We start from the raw sequence: 19,772 nt of genomic DNA, 5'->3' as shown, positions 1-19,772 counted from the left end.
GAAGAGGAGGAGGTCTGACCGGTGCAGGGATGGAGGGAGGGGAGGAGAGCGGGGCCGGACCTGAGGAGGCAGAAACCTCCAGGCTGAGGAGAACATCACCAGGAGGAGGCGGAAGGGGAGAGAGAGGAGGAGGAGGAGGAGGAGGAGGAGGAGGAGACGCAGGACTGGACTTCTGCAAACAGAACGGTCTCATCAACACTCACAGCCTGGCGGTGGAGCGCAGGCAGGCGCTGCTGTCGGTTTACTCCGCTCCGCTGTACCAGAGCCACGTGGTGAACGCCTCCGCCCAGCAGGAGCACGGGACGAGTGGAGGGGGGGGAGGAGGGGGAGGAGGAGGAGGAGGAGGAGGAGGAGGAGGAGCACCAGCAGCAGGAGGCGGGGCTCCTCCTCAGCTCCTGAACCCCAGCTTGCTCCCCCAGGCCGTGGCGGCGGCGGCCCCCCCCGCCCCCGGCCTCGTCCTGTACTCGGACAGCGTGCTGCGGGCCTGGGGGTGCGGGGGGGAAGGGGGGGGCGACTGCTGCGAGACGACCTTCATCGAAGGCCTGGCCGACGCCTCCCGCCCCGCCTCCTCCCACAAGGAGGCGCTGATGTTCGCCGACGGGAAGTTTCTGGACCTTTCCGTCGAGGACGCCAAGATCCAGACGCTGTCGTACGACATCGACGAAGACGAAGACGAGTTCCAGGAGCTCGAGGTGAGGCTTCTGATTTGTCTCTGACCTCACATCGTGATTGGACGAGGCGTTCCGTCCAATGGTATCACTCCGCCTTGTTAGCAGTTAATTAGAGCTGAGAATAAGATGAAGCAATCAAGGATGGTTGTTGTTGCAGTGGGGGAAGGTTCTGTTGGTAGAGGAAGATGAAGGAAAACTCTAAATCAAAAAGACAAAACCCTCAGAGAAATACATGCAATAATGTTTGATAAAAATGTTGTTACAGGATAAATTCATTGATTTTACTCCTCTATATAACTCCTCTCTTCCTCCTGTAGCTGTTGGACCCACAGACAGTATTGTCTGTAGCTGTCGGAGCCACAGACAGTATTGTCTGTAGCTGTTGGACCCACAGACAGTATTGTCTGTAGCTGTCGGAGCCACAGACAGTATTGTCTGTAGCTGTTGGACTCACAGACAGTATTGTCTGTAGCTGTCGGACCCACAGACAGTATTGTCTGTAGCTGTTGGACCCACAGACAGTATTGTCTCCAGTCAGCTGTCAGTTGAAGCTCCGCTGCCTCTTGCTGCAACAAAGAGTCCAAACTGTTTGTCAGAATATTCCAGAAAAGTGGTTTGTGTCCCACAGCAGAGAGGAAACAGACTCAGTTCCTCCGTTACACAACTTTCACTGATCAGGAAATCACAGAACTATTTTTCTCTGCCGCAGCCCAAAGTACAATACTTCAGTAAAAATATACTTAGGTAAAAGTTAAATTACTGGCTTTAAAAAATACACAAAAAAGAACAAGTACACAAAAAAGCTACACTACAGTAACATGAGTAAATGTAATTAGTTACTTCCAGCCTTGATTATACACACATCCGGTTTTCGGGTGCCGGGTTGAAAAAAGTGGGACAGGAAAGAGAAAACCTGCACAACCTGCTGCGTTCACATGGAGCCTTTTATTCCACTAGTAATCAGAATAATCACACAATCAGAATAAAAATGACTCATGTAACGGCCTCATTCAGAGTAAACCGCCTGTTCTGAATGAAATTTCATTCTGTTTGACAGCGGCAGTTTAAACCTTTTATAATCCGTTCAGTGGATACAGTTTCATCATGTAAACGCTCATTCTGATCACTTCCTTTGGTTGGAATATCTAAACTCTGTCTGAGCCCATTTGACGTAAGTGACGTCAAGATTAGGGATGAACAATGAATCGAAATTTTATCAAAATCGCAATATGGCCTACTGCAATTTTCAAATCGCAGGAGGCGCAATATTTGTTAAAGGTGAAATGTGTCAAAATAGCATTTTAAAGTAAATATTGTGGTGCTGCAGAGATGTCCTGGCCTACACATCATATTCTACAGACTGAAGAAAACATGTTTGTTTGGTACAGATCCCCGCAAAAATCACACCATAATCATTTTAATATGTTTTTCAATGAAAATGAGAATAATGATGTAAAAATTATCATTCCCTTTAATATCGCAAATCATATCGTAATTTCAATATCAGTCAAAATAATCACAATTAGATATTTTTTCAAAATCTTTCAGCCCTAATCAAGATGTTTACTTTTTTCCTGGATAATTTGAATGGCCCGGGCTTGATGTAGACGTTGCCTGCTTTTATATCAAGTGCTGACTCCGCCCACCCAGCCAGCTTCAGTGTACGCCGGTGAAAATTACAAGTTGACCCAATGATTGCGTGCAAAACAAAACGTCTGTTTCTGACTCTTTTGGAGTCGTATGTTAAAGTACAGTAAAGCAATAATGGTGCCAAGCTGGATTCTCTCATATCAGAAGCTTTTGTGTTTCCATACTGTGGAGCATGTAAATGCACCATGCGATCCTTTTACTCAGCGCTCATGTTCACATTTGCGGGGGAATCTTCAGTCAGAAAGACTAGTCCAGACCCGGGGATGCGCGCGCCACAACTCCGCGCAGACTTGCCAAAAATGCGCATAAACAGCGTAAATTTGTGAAAATGGAAAAATCAGCTTTGTCAGTCCCTGCCTATGCCAATGCTCAATGCCCATGTGCAGTTTCAGATTGATTGGCCAATCCATTGAGGAGCAAAATGGATGCAGACAGACAGACAGAAGGACAGAGTTTTCCTCATTTTATAGTAGGATTTCATTCAGATTGAGAAAAGATGCCTCATACAGCTGGAGCTACTGCTCTCCACTGCAGTTATATTCCAAAATATATAAAACTCATTCATTTATTCATTCATTTTGTATAAAAGCTTTAATCCCCCAGAGGACGATCTCTACTTCAGTGATACTCACATAACCTTGCACAATCACTGTCACACAGTAATGACAGTAAAGACGCCCCTCTCCCCTTCACCATTATTACTATCACACCGCCTCACTCTGCCAAGCGTGTCAACACGTGTTCACACTGAACACACGCCTGCTGAGGAGAAACATGCAGCCTGCAGCACGCCGTCTGCTGCAAGGAGAGGAGAGCAGAGCTGAATAAAAACACTGACTGAATCCTGATGGAGAGGAGGAGAGGGGAGGAGGGGAGAGGAGAGGAGAAGAGGAGAGGGGAGAAGAGAGAGAGAGAGAAGAGAGGAGAGAGAGGAGAGGAGAAACGAGGAAAGGAGAGAGGAGGAGAGGAGGAAAGGAGGAGAGGAGAGGATGAGAGAGGAGAGGAGGAGAGGAGGAGAGGAGAAGATGAGAGGAGGAGAGGAGAGGGACTGAAGGAAAATGACAGACGATCAAAGCTGTTTGGCAGAGCAGAAAAAAATAAAAGAACTGAATGAAAAAGAAAGAGAGAGAGAGAGAGAGAGAGAGAAGCTAGTGCTGAATACCTGTTCAAGGTCTTTAGTGATAGATAGATAGATAGATAGATAGATAGATAGATAGATAGATCCTGCTGTATGAAGCCATTACACCCTGCAGGATGCTCTTTACTGGGAACACTGGGATCAGTACTGGGAACTTCAGTTCTGCTGATGGTTTTCCTACCTGCTGCCTCTTTGTCATAAACATATTCATAGTAAACAACGTCTTCTTGGGTGCAATATTTTATATTAAATATTAAATTATTTAATATATTAAATATATTAAATATATCTTAAATAGTCAGACGACATTTCAGCCAACTATCTAATTAATAATTCTCTAAACTCTCCACTCCTCATTGGTCGCCCTCTTCTCTCATTGGCCCAGCTGCTTTTCTCATTGGCTCAAAGAACAGAGCAGGTCAGCAGATAGGCCGGTCAGGTGTGATGTCATTTTTCGGCCCTGACACCGCGACTGGGCAGAAAAAAATCATACAAATAAAAAATCCTTCTGGATGTTTGTTCTCAAACAGCTGGATTCCACAGCAGGATATCAATTAGTACACAGCAGCAGCAACATGGCTCCCGCTCTGTTTCCAGCTCACCGGCCCTCAGCAGATAGCAGCAGCTCTCAGAACAGATATTAATGACGCTGAATTCTCCAGTGTTTCCACTTGAAGAGCCAGCTCTGCTGCAGGATCTGACCGCAGATCAGATTTAAGTTCAGCTGATGTCCCGTCTCGCTCTGATCCCTGCAGCAGCTGCCTCAAACACATGTATACTCTTAATGTACTGTTACTGCAAACTGTTACTCTTACTGTACTGTACTGTACTGTAACTGTTACTCTTACTTTACTGTACTGTACGGTAACTGTTGCTGTATATTCCTCAGATGCAGATGAACTACCCTCTACATGTTTGTTGTAGCTTGTTGAACTTTAATTATTTAGCCTCTGATTTCTGCACTGACAGCAGCTCAGGAAACATAAATACAAAACAATAACAGTACTACTACTGCTACTACTACTGCTACTGCTACTACTACTACTACTGCTACTACTGCCACTACTACTGCTACTGCCGCTACTACTGCTACTGCTGCTACTGCCACTACTACTGCTACTACTACTACTACTACTACTGCTACTGCCACTACTACTGCTACTACTACTACTACTACTACTACTACTGCTACTACTACTGCTACTACTGCTACTACTACTACTACTGCTACTACTGCCACTACTACTACTACTGCCACTACTACTTCTACTGCTACTGCTACTATTGCTACTGCCACTACTACTGCTACTACTACTGCTGCTACTACTATTACTACCACTACAACTCCTACTAATAATCATCATCCATACTATTTCAATAAATACACATCAGAACATAAATCCCCGCAGCAGAGTGTAGCTGCTGCTTTAAAATAAGAGCTGAACCTCTCAGTGTGTATCTGACAGCTCCTGATGGTGTGTGTGTGTGTGTGTGTGTGTATGTGTGTGTGTGTGACCTTTTTCTGGGGAAGCGTATTTTACAATCCATCTAATTGAGATCTCTGACTCTCCACCATCCATCCGGCTGTGTGTCTGTGACATTACCGGCACATCCCGCCTCTCAGCGCAGAATGAGATTAGAGATCTGCAGCTGAACTAACAGCCAATCGCTTTGGAGACGATTAGCCGGCGGGGCTGCAGGAAACGCTGCGATTTGCTCTGTAAAGTCCGGCTTAATCTACCATGTGCCTCTAGAGAGAGAGAGATTATTGTATGCATGTGTAAACTCCTCTTACTTGTATACATTTTATATCACAGTTCAGGTGAAATGTACATCAATTGTTCCGATTTGTATAAAAACACCAAAATTGCTCTACATTTAGTTTGATCAACTGAACATTTTTAGACTCAAAAATGGTACCTATCTGTTTTTCTTTCCTCCATTATCAGCAAATGGGTTTTCCTCCAAATCTGCTGAACTGAACATGAAAGGAGAGAAAACAATCTGTCCACACATACTGCATGTTTAGATGGCCAAGGAATACAATAGTGCTAAGGATGTAATGTAAAGGCCAATTCAATGACATTGTGTAAAGAAATCTGATATAAAAATTTGAAGAGAACTGAGGACTCTTTGCTATATGGGGAAATGCCAGTGTTCACAGTTCTGTTGAAACTGCAGTTGTACCTGCAGCTTTAAGTAAAAGTCAAAATTTTAAACTTAAATGTGATTTCTCAGACATGTGTTCTGCTGTTTAAAAAATACACTAATTGGCCTAATGGGGACTAAACCCCAAGCCCAAATCTGTGTAAAGCCTGACATCTAATGGTAAAACGCATGCTACTAAAACTTCCATGTGCTATTGGCTGATCTTTGGTCCCAGGCAATGTCACCACCTGTTGTACTCTATAGAAGGTGACATCATCACCTGGTCAGAGGAGCAAATCAAGAGTCCCGTATCAATTTAATATCTTAAAGAAAACTAAATATCTAGGACTTTTCAATGCAATATAGTTTTAATAGGATAAAAACGTGGTAAGAGCATCATGAGTTTGATTTCTATAATCAGTTTCAACTTCAATAAATTCAATCATTCCATACAAATTCAGAAAACAGAATTTAAATTCAGTCGTCTCCTGGAACAAATCTCATCACTTTCAATCTAAGTCATTTACACAAACACAAGATCTCAAGTCACCAGAACTCAAGTCAAGTCAAGTCTCAAGTCTTCTCTTCATGCATGAAGTCGAGTCTCAAGCAATTAGAACTGTGACATGAGTCTGACTCGAGTTGAAGTCATGTGACTTGAGTCTCCACCTCTCTGTCTTCCTCATCTCAATGCCAACTGGTAGCCAGAGCAGTAATACAGATGACAGTGCACAGTGTTAATATGCGGGCTCAGTTAGTTAACAGTGTTGTGTGGATGTGTGTTGGCAGAGCGACTACTCCAGCGACTCGGAGAGTGAGGACGCCTTCCTGCTGATGCCTCCCAGAGATCACCTGGGCCTCAGCGTCTTCTCCATGCTCTGCTGCTTCTGGCCGCTGGGCATCGCCGCCTTCTACCTGTCGCACGAGGTGAGGAACCGCCACAACGCTCTGAGGTAGAACGTTAAAATGAGCTGCCAGAGGCTGGGAGGAGCTGTACTGGGATGTACTGAGAGGTACTAAGATGTACTGAGATCTACTGAGATGTACTGAGATCTACTGAGCTGTACTGAGATCTACTGAGATGTACTGAGCTGTACTGAGAGGTACTGAGCTGTACTGAGCTGTACTGAGAGGTACTGAGCTGTACTGAGAGGTACTGAGCTGTACTGAGCTGTACTGAGAGGTACTGAGCTGTCCTGAGATGTACTGAGATCTACTGAGCTGTACTGAGCTGTACTGAGAGGTACTGAGATGTACTGAGAGGTACTGAGCTGTACTGAGAGGTACTGAGCTGTACTGAAATGTACTGAGATCTACTGAGCTGTATTGAGATATACTGAGAGGTACTGAGATGTACTGAGAGGTACTGAGCTGTACTGAGAGGTACTGAAATATATTGAGCTGTTCTGAGCTGTACTGAGATCTACTGAGCTGTACTGAGAGGTACTGAGCTGTACTGAGGTACTGAGCTGTACTGAGATCTACTGAGCTGTACTGAGATGTACTGAGCTGTACTGAGATGTACTAAGAGGTACTGAGCTATACTGAGATGTACTGAGCTGTACTGAGAGATACTGAGCTGTACTGAGAGGTACTGATCTGTACTGAGATCTACTGAGCTGTACTGAGATCTACTGAGATGTACTGAGATGTACTGAGCTGTACTGAGAGGTACTGAGCTGTACTGAGAGGTACTGAGATATACTGAGCTCTACTGAGCTGTACTGAGATGTACTGAGCTGTACTGAGAGGTACTGAGCTGTACTGATATAAAAGGTTTTAAAAAGTTCAAAAAGTAGTAATCCTCCAGATTCAGATTTTTTTTATCCAGTCTCCATCTTCGTCCCTCAGCCTCACTGTGGTGTTTCTGTACTGCACATCCCACAGATCACCTGTCAGTCAAACAGTGTGGGCAAAGCTTGGATTTTTCTTTGTTGATGCAGTTTGAGTTTCTCTTTTCTTTGTCTGTTCAGTCATGGTGGCTATCACTGCACATGCTAACTACCCAGTTCTTCTTCTTCTGTTGATTCCAAACAAAGCGGAAAAGCAAAACGCATCACTTCCTGTACAGCAGAGGATTTTTCCAAGGAAAGAGCGCCCAGACACCGGCTGTTTAGAACAGACAGGGGAAAAGCTTCATGAACTGGATATAATTTGGATCACTGTTGAGTAAGAGAGAGAGAGAGACAGAGAGCAGGACAGACATTTATTTAGAAAGAAATATTGAAGATTATCACTTGAAACAGAATAATGCAGGATTACATAATGAAGGTATTTTATTTCAGAGTGCTGCAGTTCTCTTGTTTCTTGGATTCCAGTGAAAAGCCTTTACCAAAGATCACTACTGTTTCTGCTGTGATGGTTTATTTCATGAGGAATCACACAGTCGCCTCTCGTCTCTCTGTGCTGATGTGGATCGTCCACATGTTGTTGCTGGTTTGAAACTGAGCCTTGTCTCTTGTTGCAACATGCTGCTGTACTCTGCAACTGAGTTTAACATTTAGTTTGGAAAACAGGACAGAGTGGACCGGAGAGAGAGAGAGGGAGAGAGAGAGAGAGAGAGAGAGAGAGAGAGAGAAACTAGAAAACTCTGCAGCTGCAGGATTGAAATTACAGGAAAAAGAAGTCATGTGTCTTTGGTAACCCTTCATTTTACAGGTCCCTAACAACGTATGAACTATTCTAATTAGACGTTAACAAAAAAAAACTATTACACAGTCACCTGGCAAATAATTATACAACATATTTGTATTGCATATGTGCATGTTGCATATGTATTTACATGGTACCAGACCTGTAAAGTGAAGCGTGTCTATTTTCTACAACGGACCTGTAAAGTGAACAGGTGTAATTGGACAATAAATCATACAATGTGATCATGTTTATTTTCTTTATTGGTATTTAAATGGTACATTTAAAGTTTACAGACATCAGCTTACATTTCATACAGACCAGACCGGGGGATCAGTGAAAGATTATGCATGCTACACACTTTAGCACCCGCCTGGGAGCTAACATGTCTAACTTTTCTGCAATGCTGGCTGTGTTAGTTAGCTAACGCTTGGCTGTAGTAGTTTCCAGTCATGTGCCTGCGTTCGTTGTGCGTAAATTAATCCTCCACACCCAGGGGTCCACGTCTCCGTTAAAATACATCTGTTAGTTAGCTAACATTAGCCATGCCCATGTTAGCTTCAGGTGCTTGCGCTGGGGATATCTCTGCATGCATGTCACTGTAAAAAGAAACATATCTGTCCCCATTCAAAAACCTTTGCACTGTGCGCTCACTGTGTGCTGGATGGCATGGTGGCTCAGTGGTTAGTACTGTTGCCTCACAGCAAAAAGGTCCTGGATTCGAACCCCAGTCTGTCCCAGGTCCTTTCTGTGTGGAGTTTTGTTAATGTTCTCCCTGTGTTTGTGTGGGTTTTTGCCGCGTGCTCCAGTTTCCTCCCACCATCAAAGACATGTAGGGTTAATACTCCTGTCAGTGCCCCTGACCAAGGCACTGGCAAAATAACTGGAGTTGGTCCCTGGGCGCTGTACTGCGGCTGCCCACTGCTCCTCGTGTGTGTATAGGATGGGTCAAATGCAGAGGACAAATTTCCCCACGGGGATAATAAAGTATACAAATACAAATATCATCATTGACCCCCTCGCCAGAGACCATTCGAGGTAAATAAAACATCCCATGATTCCCACAGCTATGTCTTCCTGGCTTGTGTTAGTCCTAGCCGTAGCCACTTCAAGTGCCAGCTTGGAGCTAAATAGGTCCTAGCAGAATCCCAGCTGACAAGGCAACTACATAGATGCAATTATTGGATATAGGCAGTCCGACGAGCACTTAAAATTCAGACATTGAACCCCTTAAGCCCCCATAAAAATTATACAGACGATGTTTTAAGTGCTTGTTGGACTACCTATATCCAATAATTGCAGTACGGCATCTATGTAGTGGCCTTTTTGCATGTATGCAGAGATATCCCCGGCCCAAGCACCTGAGGCTAACATGGGCATGGCTAACGTTAGCTAGAGACATGCATGGACCATGGATGTATTAAACTAGGCATGGACCCCTGGGTGTGGAAGATTAATTTACGCACAATGAACGCAGGCACACGACTGGAAGCTAATATGGCCAAGCGTTAGCCAACTAACACAGCCAGCATTCAGAACAGTTAGTCATGTTAGCTCCCAGGCGGGTGCTAAAGTTCGTAGCATGCATAATCTTTCACTCACCCCCGTATAGGCTAAAGCTAGAGAACGGCTCAATATCTGTAAAACTGACCCCCCGACACTTTACGGTCTGGTCTGTATGGAATGTAAGATGCTGTCTGTTTAAATGCACCATTTATATGTCAATAAAGAAAATAAACATGGTCACATTGTATGATTTATTGTTAAAATTACACCTGCTTCACTTTACAGGTCCGGTACCATGTAAATACAAAGCAATTACTATTGAATTATAGAAAATAATCACGCTTCACTTTACAGGTCTGGTATTATGTAAATACATATGAACGCAAATATGTTGGTGTATAATTATTAGCCACGTTACTGTGTAATAGTTTTTTTTGTTAACGTCTTCTTAGAAATAGTTCATACGTTGTTAGGACCTGTAAAATGAAGGGTTACCATGTCTTTTTATGCAGATGACCTGCTACTGCTTTTGGAAACAGAACACGGACTTGAAGGTTTGAATATACTCCATAATTACTGTGAAAATTGGGCATTGCGAGTCAATCTAGAAAAACAAAAATTATATATAAAAAAAGATCACAAATGAAAAAATATCAATTTATTCTGGGTGACACAACATTGAGTCACACAATGGAGTATACATATCTAGGTTTGACTATTAATGTTTCAGGACATTTTGTCAAGGCGATGAATGCGCTGGCAGATAAAACTTGTCGAGCCTATTACAGCATAAGTAAACACCTATCCAAATTAAAACCCCTATCAAGATTTGGCTTAAGGTTTTCCAAAGCGCTATTGAACTAATTCTGTTATATGGATGTAAAATTTGGGGTTGATTAATAAAAGAAGAGCACTGGGACTCAAACCCAATTGAAAAAGTACACTTAGAGTTCTGTAAAAACATACTCAAAGACAATAGGAACTGCCCAGATCTTGCATGCAGGGCCAATTCCCCCTCTTAATTAAAATCAAAAAGAGAACAATACAATTTTGGAACCACCTAGTAGAATCAGACTCAGATTCATACCAACACAGCGAAAATCCCAAAATAACAACATACAAATCCTTCCCACAACACACTTAAAACAAAAAGACAAAATTAACAAACTGAGATATTTGGAGCCATGGAAAAACAAAATACAGTCAGTACATAAACTAGAACGCTACAGAACACTGCAAAGAGAATTTCAACATACTTAATAAACAATAAAATATAAAACACATCAAAAGAGATTTTGGCAAAATATAGAATCAGAGATCACAAACTGGCTGTTGAAACTGGGCTCCATAAGGAACAATGGTTAGACAGAAGAAAAAGAGTCTGTGTCCAGTGTGGAACAGGAGAAGTTGAGACAGAAAGTCACTTTCTCATTAACTGCCCAAAATACAAAGAAATTAGAGAAGAATTCTTCCCCAAATTAACCCAGAAAATCCCAAACTTCCACAACTTTCCAAATGACAGACTGATTCAAACAGTAATACTGTAGAACTGGCAGGGAAATCTATAACTGCATGTTTGTATGTGTGTGTGTGTGTGTGTGTGTGTGTGTGTGTGTGTGTGTGTGACACAGCGTGTGTCATAGATAGATAGATAGATACTTTTATTTGTCCCTGTGGGGAAATTGGTTTGCAAAGCAAGGCAAGTTTATTTATATAGCACATTTCAGCAACAAGGCAATTCAAAGTGCATAAACATTAAAAGCATTGAGACAAAATGAAAAAGATAAAATTCATAAAAAAGACCAAGAAAAATAAAGTTCATTAAAGAGCTAAGAGAATAGAAAACAAAATATAGGCTAAAATAGAATAAGACAGGTGTAAAACACAAGAAGTAAGTAAGTTACAGTGCAGTGTAAGAGATGAATAGTTATTTGATTTAATAAAAGGCAGCTGCAAACAGAAAAGTCTTCAGCCTTGATTCAAAAGAACTGAGAGTTGCAGCAGACCTGCAGTTTTCTGGGAGTTTGTTCCAGATATGTGGAGCATAAAAACTGAACGCTGCTTCTCTGTGTTTAGTTTTGACTCTGGGGACAGAAAGCAGACCTGTCCCAGACGACCTGAGAGGTCTGGATGGTTCATAACGGTTCGTAACATTGCAGCAAAATCACAAGGCATTTCATCACCAAGTCACCAGTAGACATACTCGAACATACCCATATCATAATAGTTACCAATAGACATACAAAGTCATCAATAGACATACTCATAGACATAATAGACATATTCATACATATACCCATACACATACCAGGAGGAGGGGGACGGGCCAGACCAGCTGGACATCTTTTGTGGCCAGGAAGGAGTGGCCAAGTGCATGGGGGATAAGGTGCTGGTGCATTACCTTGTGCATGTGTATCTGCCTGTCTGTGTTGTGTGAAAATATGTATGTGTGTGTGCGTGTGTGTGATCCTGTTCAAAGTGAACTATCATTTCAGCAGCTGTCTTTGCTCAGCAAAGTGTGAGTGTTCTCTCCCTCCTCTATCTGACACAGAGTCACTGAAGAACCATACCGCACAGACCAGAACTCAAACCCAGGATAGAGTGGTTCAGTGAATGTGGAGTGGAAGGTGTGGATGTGGATCAGTGTGTCAGAGGAAACTCTGTAGAAAGACAGAGAGCCAGCAGGCCAGTCCAGATACACTGCTACTCTGTTAGAGACAGAGGAGGAAGGGGGCAAACGTATGTCTGTTGATCTGTTATTGTTCCGGGCAGTGTAAGTATTACGATAGCAGAAAAGACTCCAGGACGTTTCATTCCCTCCAAGCCTGCAGTCATCACCCTCTCCTCTCTTTCTGATTCCTCTGTAAGTCACTCCTATATCAACCCATCCTTCCCACTCGATCTCCCAGTAACAGCGACCAGTCAGACCATTTCTACACAGCAGCTGAGGCCAGAAGTCAAATCTCTCTGGGTGATCAGGATATGGCTGCTCCTCTCTCACATCTGTCACCTTTCTGTTGTCTTCAGACAGGAAGAGGTTTCTGTGTGCTGTGTTTGGGTCCAGTGTGAGTTCACAGGCATCTGATGAGAGAACAAGACTCAATACAGCAGCAGTCATGAATTTCTTAGCAGTTTCATGATGGCACATGATGTCAGCCATCATAATGAATGGATGTCACATACTGTGGTGTAGATGGGCTTTCCATGTCAACTGATGAATGTGTGTTGCTTTGTTTTCATGAATCAAACTAAACACTTACACTTCCTCAGACCTGGTTTCAACCTCTGCACTCCACCATGGTCCACACTGGGGGAAACAAAGTCAGATTCTCTTTAATGATGGAAACATGGACAGTAAATAACCTTCTTTATGAATGATTTTCCATACAATATCAGTCATATCTCCTGTTAAACATTAAACAGTATTCCTGAGCTTCTCAGTGTGACAGAGAAAATGTGTGTGACTCTCAGCCTTCTAGCAGACGTTGCCTCTCCATACCTGAGAGAGTCCAGTCTCCAGTGTGGATCCTCCAGTCCAGCAGAGAGCAGCTTCACTCCTAAGGCTCCTGGATGATTGTAGCTCAGGTCCAGCTCTCTCAGATGGGAGGGGTTGGAGCTCAAAGCTGAGGCCAGAGAAGCACAGCCTTCTTCTGTGAACAGACAGCCTGACAGCCTGCACACACACACACACACACACACAAGCAGCAAACAGCTACATATTGTTGCATTTTCTCCCAATGATAAAACGATTAAACAATATTGATAATTATCTTGGTTAAAGCCCCCATGTGTAGAATTTGTATCTGATTATATCATCCTCCAATTTTGATACCATAAAAGTTTGTCGTGGAGAAAATTGGTTTAGTCTGTGTTGCTTTCAGTCTGTTCATTCTTTGTATCCGTGGATATGAACTGGCGTGAAGTGCCGTACTGACTTATAGCAGAAAGTCAAACCAAATCAGGAAGAAAACAGACAGTTTGAATGCAGACTAGTCGATTAGATTGAACAGCGTGAAGCTAATCAATATGACAGATATGGTAACATGGAAGACATGACTAACTGCTGGACCCTCTGCAGCAAAACAAAACAAGAAGCCTATAACAGAAGAGGCTAAAACAACTAAGAGGGAGAGGGAAGGGAGCAAGAGACCCAGAGCTCCCGGTAGCCCCGGGGATCGATCGGCTCGAAGTTCCTGTTTCCCCCGCAACATGGCAGACCGGAGACTCCGCCCACCAAACCTCAGGAGCCCGGCGGACCCATCGGCGGCCAGCACTAGTTCTATAAGAGGCTAAAAGAGCTACGAAGGAGCGTGACAAAGCACCGCATCAGACCGACCAGAGTTAACCGCGGCCAGGCGTTCACTCACCGGAGAGCTAGATGGGAGCTGAAGAGGTTTAAGACCGACACCGAGCTGGCTTTCTTTCTCCTACACATGTAAGTGAAATACCAATAAGGGTCTCAAATTGTGTTACTGAAGCTTTTAACCATTTTTTAGGACCTGTGTAGTTTATATCTGCGGTACAGCTACTGTAGTGTCCGAGGTGTGTGGGCTTCAAATATACTCTTATGCATACAAAAACTCAGGACCTTGTACTCTTGGCGTGTCAGGAAACTGCCTCCATTTATTTCTCAACAACACCGTCGACGTTAGAAACCTGCGCCTACTCGCTCCAGGCATTACCAATAGAAGACTGTTCAATCCACCGCCTACATACGTCCCCCCTTACTGAAAGAAATGTCCCCATTTATATGCACAAAATAGATTAAAAAAAACAGCAAAAAAAAAAATCATGTAAACAGAATACACGGGGAAAAGTGCACATATAAACACAACACACATGAATAGGCCATGTGCTAGGCACTCAAGTAACAAAACATGTCAGACTCTGTCTGAGATACCCTGAACATATTAAAAGTAACAGAACATAGCAGCAAACAGCGGCACATCAGAAGTGCATAACAGCAGGTTACATCACATTCACATGCTACCCCCTCATGAACACAGGGAATCAGAAACGCATGAGCATGTATACGTGTAACAGTCAGCCCATCACATAGTCCATAAAGTGTACAGGGGGTCGCGCTGACCTCCCAGCCTGAGAGAACCTAGCTGGGGCAAGTGCGTGCTCAGGGGAATCAAATGAACCAGCATCCGGTTCAAGATCACAGTCCATGTCCGTGTTAGAAACGAATGAGCCCGCGGGGCTACCAGGGGAGGCAGCATCCCCCTGCAATGCAGCAGATGGGGAAAGGATAAAGGGAGTCCTTGGGGGCCCTGCCAAAGGATAGGCCTCAGGTAGGTTGTAGCGCCGCAGCCTGTCATAATGAATGGTTTAGAGAGGGGGCTCATCCCCAAATGGGCTACTAATGTAATATGTAACCCCCACCTTGTCATCCCTGTCCATTCGTCATTGTACCAAGTAAGGCCCCTTCCAGTGGGGAGCCAGCTTACGGAGGCTCTCTGTGGGATCGTTGAACCACACAGGATCCCCGACCTCGTAAGGGTTCTGCCTTAGCTTGGTGTCATAGTAAGTCTTTTGTCTTTTACTCGCTGCAAGGTTGTTGTCCCTCATCTGACCAAACTCTGTGTCCAAGCACTTGAGGAGAGAACTAGCGAAGTCCCCTGGGGGGCCCCGCACCAGGTCGCCCTGCACCAGCAGACCCAGCACAACATCCACAGGTGTCCGAGCCTCCCTGCCATGCGTGAGGAAGTAAGGTGTGAACCCCGTGCTGGCATGGACACTGGTGTTGTACGCAAATGCGACCTGCAACAGAAAAGAGTCCCACTCCCCTTCACAAGACAGGAGAGCCTTTGCCAACTGATCGATAAGTGTCCTATTAAATCTTTCTACTATGCCATCAGATTTTGGATTGTATGGTGTGGTGTGTGTTTTCTTCACACCCAACATTCAGCACAAATGTCTCACCACGTCCGATTCGATACTGCCTACCCATGTCTGTGTGCAGTGTTTCCATTACCCCATGTTTCAGGATGTAGTCCTTAAAGAGACACTCGGCGACTGTGGTGGCTTTTTGGTCAGGGATGGCATACAGATTAACAAACTTGGTGAAATAGTCCTCAACAACCAAAACATACCGGTTGCCTTTAGACGTGACTGGCAACTCTAGTATGTCGGACGCGACATGCTGGAAAGGTCTCTCCACCTCTGAAGTTCTCATAGGGGCATGGTGTTGGGGTATCAGGGACTCATTTGGCAGGCGTAACATTGGTCACACCATGTTCGAATGTCACTGTGCATATAGGGCCAATAACACACACGTTGCGCGTGCAGTATTTTGTTTAATATTGTGGCTGTATGAAGTGGGGTATCACAAACGCCACTAAGAGGTTGCAAAGACGTTTGCAACGGTGTCTTTTTTGACTACCACTAGGAGTCGCCAAAATCAACAATTTTCCAATCCTACACATAGGGGCTTTAAATTTTCCTCAATTTCAATACAGGATCGCTGCCATTATTTTTGGTTATATTCTGGCAATAACTAAATATTGCCTGATATGAAAATTTTAATCATGATAACATTTTCAGGCATATCACCCAGCACTAAAAGTTATTTATTGTAAATGGCAAAATCCTGCAGAGGTCAGGTATTTTCACTGACATTAATGTGCATGTAAAGCAGAATTTAATTGGTCTGTTGAACAGTAACAGTAATCCTGACCTGAGAGTCTCCAGTCTGCAGTGTGGACTCTCCAGTCCAGCAGAGAGCAGCTTCACTCCTGAATCCTGCAGGTCGTTGTTACTCATGTCCAGCTCTCTCAGACAAGAGGACTGGGAGCTGAGAACTGAGGCCAGAGCTTCACAGCTTCTCTCTGACAGCTGACAGATACTTAGCCTGAAGAAGAATTAGTGATGAAGACAAACAAGAACTTTGAACATATTTATTTTCCTGTATATAAGATCACATCATATATTGAATCTATCCAGTTTTCTATGCACTTACACCGATTTATTGGAGGCTTTGACCACTGGCAGCAGCCTCAGAAGAGCCTCCTCTGAAGCAGAGAATTTCTTCAGGTCAAACACGTCCAGCTCTTCTTCTCCTGACAGTAAGATGAAGACCAGAGCTGACCAATGAGCAGGGGAGAGACTGGCTGTGGAGAGACTTCCTGATCTCAGGTACTGTTGGATCTCCTCCATGAGAGAACAGTCATTCAGCTCATTCAGACAGTGGAACAGATTGATGTCTGTGTCAGCAGGCCTCGTAGGAGAGTCTGATTGGTCTGCAGTAAAAGGCCCAGGAGGAAGCGGAGGAACAAGTCCAGGTGGCCATTTGGCCAGCAGCAGACCGCCAGCATGTTGATTGTGGTTCTGACAGTAGATTGACACCAGAGTCAATGAATGAGACGATGACATGAACAGCAGCCAGAAACTCCTGAATGCTCAGATGGACAAAGCAGAAGACCTGGTCCTGGTACAGCCCACGCTCCTCTTTAAAGATCTGTGTGAACACTCCTGAGTACACTGAGGCTGCTCTGATATCAATGCCACACTCTGTCAGGTCGGCTTCATAGAAGATCAGGTTGCCTTTCTCCAGCTGCTCAAAAGCCAGTTTTCCCAGAGAGAGAATCATCTCCCTGCTCTCTGTAGTCCAGTGTGGATCCGTCTCAGCTCTCCCATGATAATTGACATTTCCTTGTTTGGACTGTACCAGCAGGAAGTGGATGTACATCTCAGTCAGGGTCTTGGGCAGGTCTCCTCTATCACTGGTTTTCAACCCATGGTCCAGAACTGTAGCAGTGATCCAGCAGAAGACTGGGATGTGGCACATGATGTGGAGGCTTCCTGAAGTCTTGATGTGGGAGATGATTCTGCTGGCCTGCTCCTCATCTCTGAATCTCTTCCTGAAATACTCCTCCTTCTGTGGGTCAGTGAAGCCTCTCACCTCTGTCACCATGTCAACGCACTCACAAGGGATCTGATTGGCTGCTGCAGGTCGTGTGGTTATCCAGAGGCGAGCAGAGGGAAGCAGTTTCCCCTTGATGAGGTTTGTCAGCAGCACATCCACTGAGGTCGACTCTGTAACATCAGTCAGGATCTCGTTGTTCTTGAAGTCTAGAGGAAGTCGACACTCATCCAGACCGTCAAAGATGAACACAACCTGGAACTTGTCAAACCTGCAGATTCCTGCTTCTTTGGTCTCAGTAAAGAAGTGATGAAGAAGTTTCACCAAGCTGTACTTTTTCCCTTTCAGTAGATTCAGCTCTCGGAAAGTGAATGGAAATGTGAACTGTATATCCTGGTTGGCTTTGTCTTCAGCCCAGTCCAGAGTGAACTTCTGTGTTAAGACTGTTTTCCCAATGCCAGCCACTCCCTTTGTCATCAATGTTCTGGTTGGTTTATCTCTTCCAGATAAGGGTTTAAAGATGTCTCCACATTTGATTGTTGTTTCTGGTCTCACTGGTTTCCTGGATGCTGCTTCAATCTGTCTGACCTCATGTTCATCATTGACCTCTCCACTCCCTCCCTCTGTGATGTAAAGCTCTGTGTAGATCTGCTTCAGAAGTTTTGGGTTTCCTGCTTTAGCAATCCCTTCAAACACACACTGAAACTTCTGCTTCAGATTGGATTTGAGGTCACGCTGGCAGATGGCAGCAAGAGTCTCTGAATGAACAAAGAACAAATAATGTCAATGAGTGGATGTTTTGGTAAACATGAGAAATGTGAACATTTCTTGTTAAATGTATTCATATCTCCACTCCATGGCATCTATTCAGCTCATCACTGGTGAGTGGACAAACAGGTCCTGACTGTGTGTGCAGCTCAGTGTGAAAGGCAACTGGTGTGGTGCTGTTTCTTTCCAATGTGCACCACTGTGTTTAGCGTATTACACTCACATTAAGAAAATAATTGAAAAAAAAAAATAATTTTACCAGATTATCTACAGGGATTGTGCTCATTTACCTTTCAATCTGAACTGAATAGATCTCGTTTGGCAAATGTTTAGATTCACAGCAGGTTTTTGAATGGACTTCTCCCATTTTCCACCATCTCCTCTTTCCATCATGTTAAACCTGTTAAAAGCGTCTTACTGCTCTGCAGAGAGTCAGCCAGCTCCTCCTGCTTCATTCTCCTCAGGAAGTGCAGTGTGAGCTGCAGAAAAGCCTCTCTGCTGCTCCTCTGCACTGCCTCCTCACCGTCCACCACCTCCTCATCCTCCCTCTGCCTCTCTAAGCATTCTGAGTAATCTGGACTCAGAACCCTCTGGAATCTTTTCAGCTCGTTCTTCACAAAGGTGAAGATGTTCTCCTCAAGCAGCTGGAACACAATAATATACAGAATAATATATTAAACTTTGTAACTAAAATTGTGGAGCACAACATCAGATCCATCATAGACTGAAAGCCTGCTGGTCTAAAGAGTGCAGCATGGAGACTGAATGTTTATTTTGCATTTCACTTGTTGGTGAAGTAAAAGGTGTTGTTGTACATTTACACACCATAAATATGGAGTCCAGGTCTGTTTGATGCTCCTGGGCAGACTGACCACTGGGAACCTCTGACCTCTCCTGGTGAACTCTGGAAGACACAAAACAATAAATATTAGGTCGTGGGTTATATAATTTCATCATTTTAGGGGCAAGGCCATTTGGCCTTCGGTGTCACAAAATTTTTTAGGGCACAAAGGCCATTGGGGTAAATAAGAGGTTTTGGAGCCTACAAATAATATCCTGTTAAGTCCGACGGACCCGGTACCGGGTCTACCCCCATGGCGTAGTTACGAAAAATCGCGATGGAAGGTGGTCTATTAATAGAAGATATGAATGTTATACTGTTTTGAAACCATGGGGTGTTCAGCTTTCAGAATCCGTAAACCAATTGTATGTTGTCCAAACTATGTCTTATTACGAAGTATTTTAACAATAAAGTCGTACAAATATAAACTTAGTGAATATAAGAGCAAGTTGTGATCAAAAGATATGGGATAATTTTCTCATCAGTCTACAATAACATGCTTGCTTGGTATCGCTGGAAACTAGAAATTCCGAGCTTTCCAATGACCCTAAA

At 44.0% G+C, this 19,772-nt stretch overlaps 2 protein-coding genes across 2 annotated transcripts; one reads left to right on the top strand and one right to left on the bottom strand.

Annotated features, from left to right (window-relative positions):
- Positions 1–29: 29 nt before the first annotated feature.
- On the top strand, positions 30–6,564 carry LOC139663856 (synapse differentiation-inducing gene protein 1). The gene is made up of 3 exons (XM_071542619.1): positions 30–306; positions 373–692; positions 6,397–6,564. The coding sequence occupies exons 1-3, from the start codon at positions 30–32 to the stop codon at positions 6,562–6,564; spliced, it is 765 nt and encodes a 254-aa protein (XP_071398720.1).
- Positions 6,565–12,235: 5,671 nt separating this feature from the next.
- Positions 12,236–18,834, bottom strand: LOC139663855 (uncharacterized). The gene is made up of 7 exons (XM_071542618.1): positions 18,798–18,834; positions 18,200–18,369; positions 16,838–17,076; positions 16,427–16,600; positions 13,244–13,417; positions 13,005–13,051; positions 12,236–12,825 (listed from the first exon to the last, which is right to left on the bottom strand). The coding sequence occupies exons 1-7, from the start codon at positions 18,832–18,834 to the stop codon at positions 12,236–12,238; spliced, it is 1,431 nt and encodes a 476-aa protein (XP_071398719.1).
- Positions 18,835–19,772: the final 938 nt, after the last annotated feature.

Source organism: Centroberyx affinis, unplaced genomic scaffold, assembly GCF_046629955.1.
Source record: "Centroberyx affinis isolate AG114_WGS23_722 - 3 ecotype Tasmania unplaced genomic scaffold, CSIRO-AGI_Caff_v1 ptg004134l_1, whole genome shotgun sequence".
Lineage (NCBI taxonomy): Eukaryota > Metazoa > Chordata > Actinopteri > Beryciformes > Berycidae > Centroberyx > Centroberyx affinis.
Note: the sequence above shows the minus strand (reverse complement) of the source record. Positions and strands in the feature narration are given on the sequence as shown.

Bases quoted from the DNA above. Each gene is read 5' to 3' on its own strand.
- LOC139663856 (XM_071542619.1), top strand. From the start codon at position 30: ATGGAGGGAGGGGAGGAGAGCGGGGCCGGACCTGAGGAGGCAGAAACC. The intron at 307-372 runs GTGGAGGGGGGG...CACCAGCAGCAG, and splicing joins CCAGCAGGAGCACGGGACGA to GAGGCGGGGCTCCTCCTCAG. The intron at 693-6,396 runs GTGAGGCTTCTG...GTGTGTTGGCAG, and splicing joins ACGAGTTCCAGGAGCTCGAG to AGCGACTACTCCAGCGACTC.
- LOC139663855 (XM_071542618.1), bottom strand. From the start codon at position 18,834: ATGAAGCAGGAGGAGCTGGCTGACTCTCTGCAGAGCA. The intron at 18,370-18,797 runs GTAAGACGCTTT...TTGTTCATTCAG, and splicing joins GGCTGACTCTCTGCAGAGCA to AGACTCTTGCTGCCATCTGC. The intron at 13,052-13,243 runs GTATGGAGAGGC...TGTTTCCCCCAG, and splicing joins TGGAGACTGGACTCTCTCAG to TGTGGACCATGGTGGAGTGC.